The 3,569-nt window shown below is 36.9% G+C and overlaps 1 protein-coding gene across 1 annotated transcript in view; it reads right to left on the reverse strand.

The window, feature by feature from the left end:
- Window positions 1-935: 935 nt before the first annotated feature.
- The window catches only part of ush2a (Usher syndrome 2A (autosomal recessive, mild)), a gene marked incomplete in the record, with an annotated part of 244,206 nt that continues 241,572 nt past the window's right edge, over window positions 936-3,569 (reverse strand). The window contains 2 exon segments of the mRNA XM_014017175.1: window positions 936-2,164; window positions 2,901-3,098. Coding sequence (XP_013872629.1) covers window positions 2,075-2,164; window positions 2,901-3,098 — 288 coding nt within the window.

A 3,569-nucleotide genomic window follows, 5' to 3' on the forward strand; every position in this document is an offset into this window, starting at 1 on the left:
GTGTGTGTGTGTGTGTGTGTGTGTGTGTGTGTGTGTGTGTGTGTAGCTCTGGGCCATACTGTCCTTTACAATCACTCCACACTCTTTCTTTTCACAGCCTCGCCCTCCCTCTGTGGCTGACAATAGCTGTGAATGTGGCTGTGAATGCTTTCGAAGTGCCCTTGTCAGATTGGCGTCCTTGAGCGAGGGTACGCTTGTTACTGCCACTTTGTTAATTTCAAACTTGCCTCCATGTCCCCTTAAGGGACGCGGCAGCAAAACTAAATTATGGCTGCATAGTTTTGATGGAGACATCGACGCTGTGTGTGTGCTGTTGTCTATGTGTGTGTGTGTAGTAATTAAGACACTGTACAGCTGCTGGCACATCTGTGTTGAACAAACAGAAACACGATTTCCTGAACTAAAATTTCATCTAGAGCAACAGGAGTCTCTGGGATAAACTTTTAGGTTAAGCAGCTTCATTTATGTTGTAACCATCAGTGAAGTGTAACCGTGTATTAATGCTGTGTGTAAGCAGCGTTGCAGGTTTTAATCATATGTATGGTCCTCACTATGGACACCCACATGTGCAGAATATTTAATGTTTGTGTAAACTCTTCTGATTTTAAGTGTATTTGGATGTGTTTAGATGAACAAACAGTGGTACCACATCATGGAGCAAATATCCATAGGTGTCCAGTTTTACACATGTCATTGTAACATTGTGGCACTTTAGTGCTTATTTTCTGACTGCTGTATTCAAATCCTGACATTTCAGTTCATAATGGAGTAAACAAACAATTAACAGCTGTAACGTGTCTCACTCTTTTTAACCGTTCAACAATTAGTTAATCTTGTCAAGCAAAAGTCAGATAAATAAAAAGGGATTTACAGATTTTCTGACAATGTTTTTTTTTGTAACTGTGTTCATTATTCCCATTTGAACAAACATAAAATAAATGCTTAAGACACTTCTTTAATAATTTCACATAAAATAAACAAACATCCAACTGTTATCTATAAATAAGAACATAAAATCACAAATAATACTGTCAGTGTAAAAAAAATGAAAACCGCAAACATCGATAATCAAAACAACCCATCAACATCTCTCACTAATAAATAATGTTTCTGGACCCAGATTGGGGAATCTAAACATGATCAGCTTTTTTTTCTAAATGAAACTAAAGATTGTAACAAGGAGAAAGACGGTCACTGTAAACAACAGAAGAACAACAATAGGGCCAACAATAATCTGTAAGTCACCATCAACCATTTCTTTTCCAAAATAATGCAGTAAACAGTAAGTCCACAACAAAGTAAAACACAATCTCACACTGGCCTTTCAAGTTTCAGCCTGTAGTAATCACAACAATCAGACAGCACATCTGTATTTCTCAGTCATGTATAAAATAAAAACAATTGGCATAGTATTCAGTAACACTATAATGAAGGCCGTGTGTCATTTACAATTAAAGGCCTATTACTGCTAATAACATATTAACTTTCTAGGCACAGTTATGAGATGAGGAAGTGATAGATAAACATTTCAGAACTGGTTTGGAAACAGCTAAACAAATCTGCTACAGTTGATATACTTTTATTTTTCACAATCACTACATTAAAAACAGTTGGCAATAAATACTAATGCTCACATAATATTCATAATAATTTTTAAAAAGTTGAGTAAGTCTCTTGGAGGCGAGACGAAACGTTTTTTCAACAAAGAACAACCTGTCCAGAGGACCTACTAAACCTTTTTTAGATTTTCTACCTGGATTATTGAGATGCGTTAAAACATTCATAATATTGATCTGTTTCATGAAATATATACTGTATAATTACCAGATCCAGATGAATGTAAGCTACGGTGTAAATATCCTGCAAGTTTTTACGTCACAAGTGTCACAACTGTAGCAGACAGTGTCCATATGAAACATCAATAACCCTGCATCTACAGAAGTCAGGACAGCTGGGCTCTAAGAAGAGTCAAACACATGAGGACTAGAATAAAATGACACCAAAGAGTGTCTGTGTTTCAGTGTCCCGGGTAAAAACCTGCTCTGCAAGGTGACAGGGGTACCTGAGTCCCATCCTAGAGCTGAGTGTCGATGAACACGGCATGCTCTTTCTTCACAGAACTTAAGGTCTTGATGGCGTCCACAAACTCATCTTCCTCCACGTACTTAAAAAAAAAAAAACATACAAGCTTTTGCAATGACTTAGACCAAGCATGACAACAAAAAGACTTTTCCACTGCATACACTCTGACTGAAGTTTAACACATTTGCAAATACTGACAATGTAGTAAAGCTTGGACTGTTGAATAAACACATATTGGACATTTTATGTCTAAATCAGAGACATTACATAAAAAACAGACACCACTGACATGTAAATTGTCCTGCTAAAGTATCAAGTTCAGTATTTGAAGTGCTTTTAAGAACTGACTAGATTTAAAAGCAAAACTGTATAAAGAAAGAGATAAAAACCCAGTAGGGCCAAAATATGCACCTTAAAGGTTGAATGTCTGATTACTTGTCTCTAGCACATTATTTGATAACTACGCATTTTTGCTAATCTTATAAACTGTCTAAACCTAGTTTTAGAGTCCAAACCTTTCCCCTTTTAGCCACATTCAGTTCGATTTCATCCTGAGTGCCTCAACAAGAACTCACACACCTGAATGTGAGACTCTATAGGATAGAACCGAACCAACTTAAAGGATAGGAAGAGCGAGTCCAGAATTTCTAAATACTGTAGCTTGTTAATATTTTTAGATTTTTAACAGATAAATAAGAACTGATAAAAGATGCATACTGTCTGACTGATGTAATGCTAAGATTGTTTTAGGTGGAAAATGGAGCCAAACATTACATCTGCACATCAAGTTTAACAAATAAACATTGGTCCATCCTCACCAGTCCAGAATCATGTCCCATTGGGTTGTCCCAGCATCCTTCCTCCATCATTAGTGACTTCCTGTCGATCAGCTGGCTGACGCTGCGGTGCAGGGAATGCTGGGAGTAGGCCTCACTGAGGTCTGTGGGATTGGGAGCCCGCAGGACAGACATGGGGCTGAAGTGGGAGCTGCCGCCAACCTTTGTGTCTGTCAGACCCTGGGAAGTATGGTTTTAGGTTAAGAGTTACCAGATGTTTAAAATCATTTTGTACAAATACCTTTATTACTGCCAGGTGTTACCATGTAAACTCCATGTTCCATGTAAACACGATCTAAAGTAACTCATTACATTAGCTCTTGACATTGAACAATAGGAAAAAAGCTAATTTTGTCAGATTGATATGGAAGTTTTGTTATATTTATTTTCTTTGAACGATCCAGCAGAGAGCAGTGATCTGCAAAGATTAGCCTTCAGCTATGTAGTGGAGTTAGGAATAAATAATCTGAATCATTCCTTCATTCTTCTGGCTAAAATTTTGTTAGAATAATGTGTACAATTTATCAGCTATATACAGGTCCTTCTCAAAAAATTAGCATATTGTGATAAAGTTCATTATTTTCTGTAATGTACTGATAAACATTAAACTTTCATATATTTTAGATTCATTGCACACCAACTGAAGTAGTT

This window comes from Austrofundulus limnaeus, unplaced genomic scaffold, assembly GCF_001266775.1.
Source record: "Austrofundulus limnaeus strain Quisiro unplaced genomic scaffold, Austrofundulus_limnaeus-1.0 Scaffold163, whole genome shotgun sequence".
Taxonomy (NCBI): Eukaryota; Metazoa; Chordata; class Actinopteri; order Cyprinodontiformes; family Rivulidae; genus Austrofundulus; species Austrofundulus limnaeus.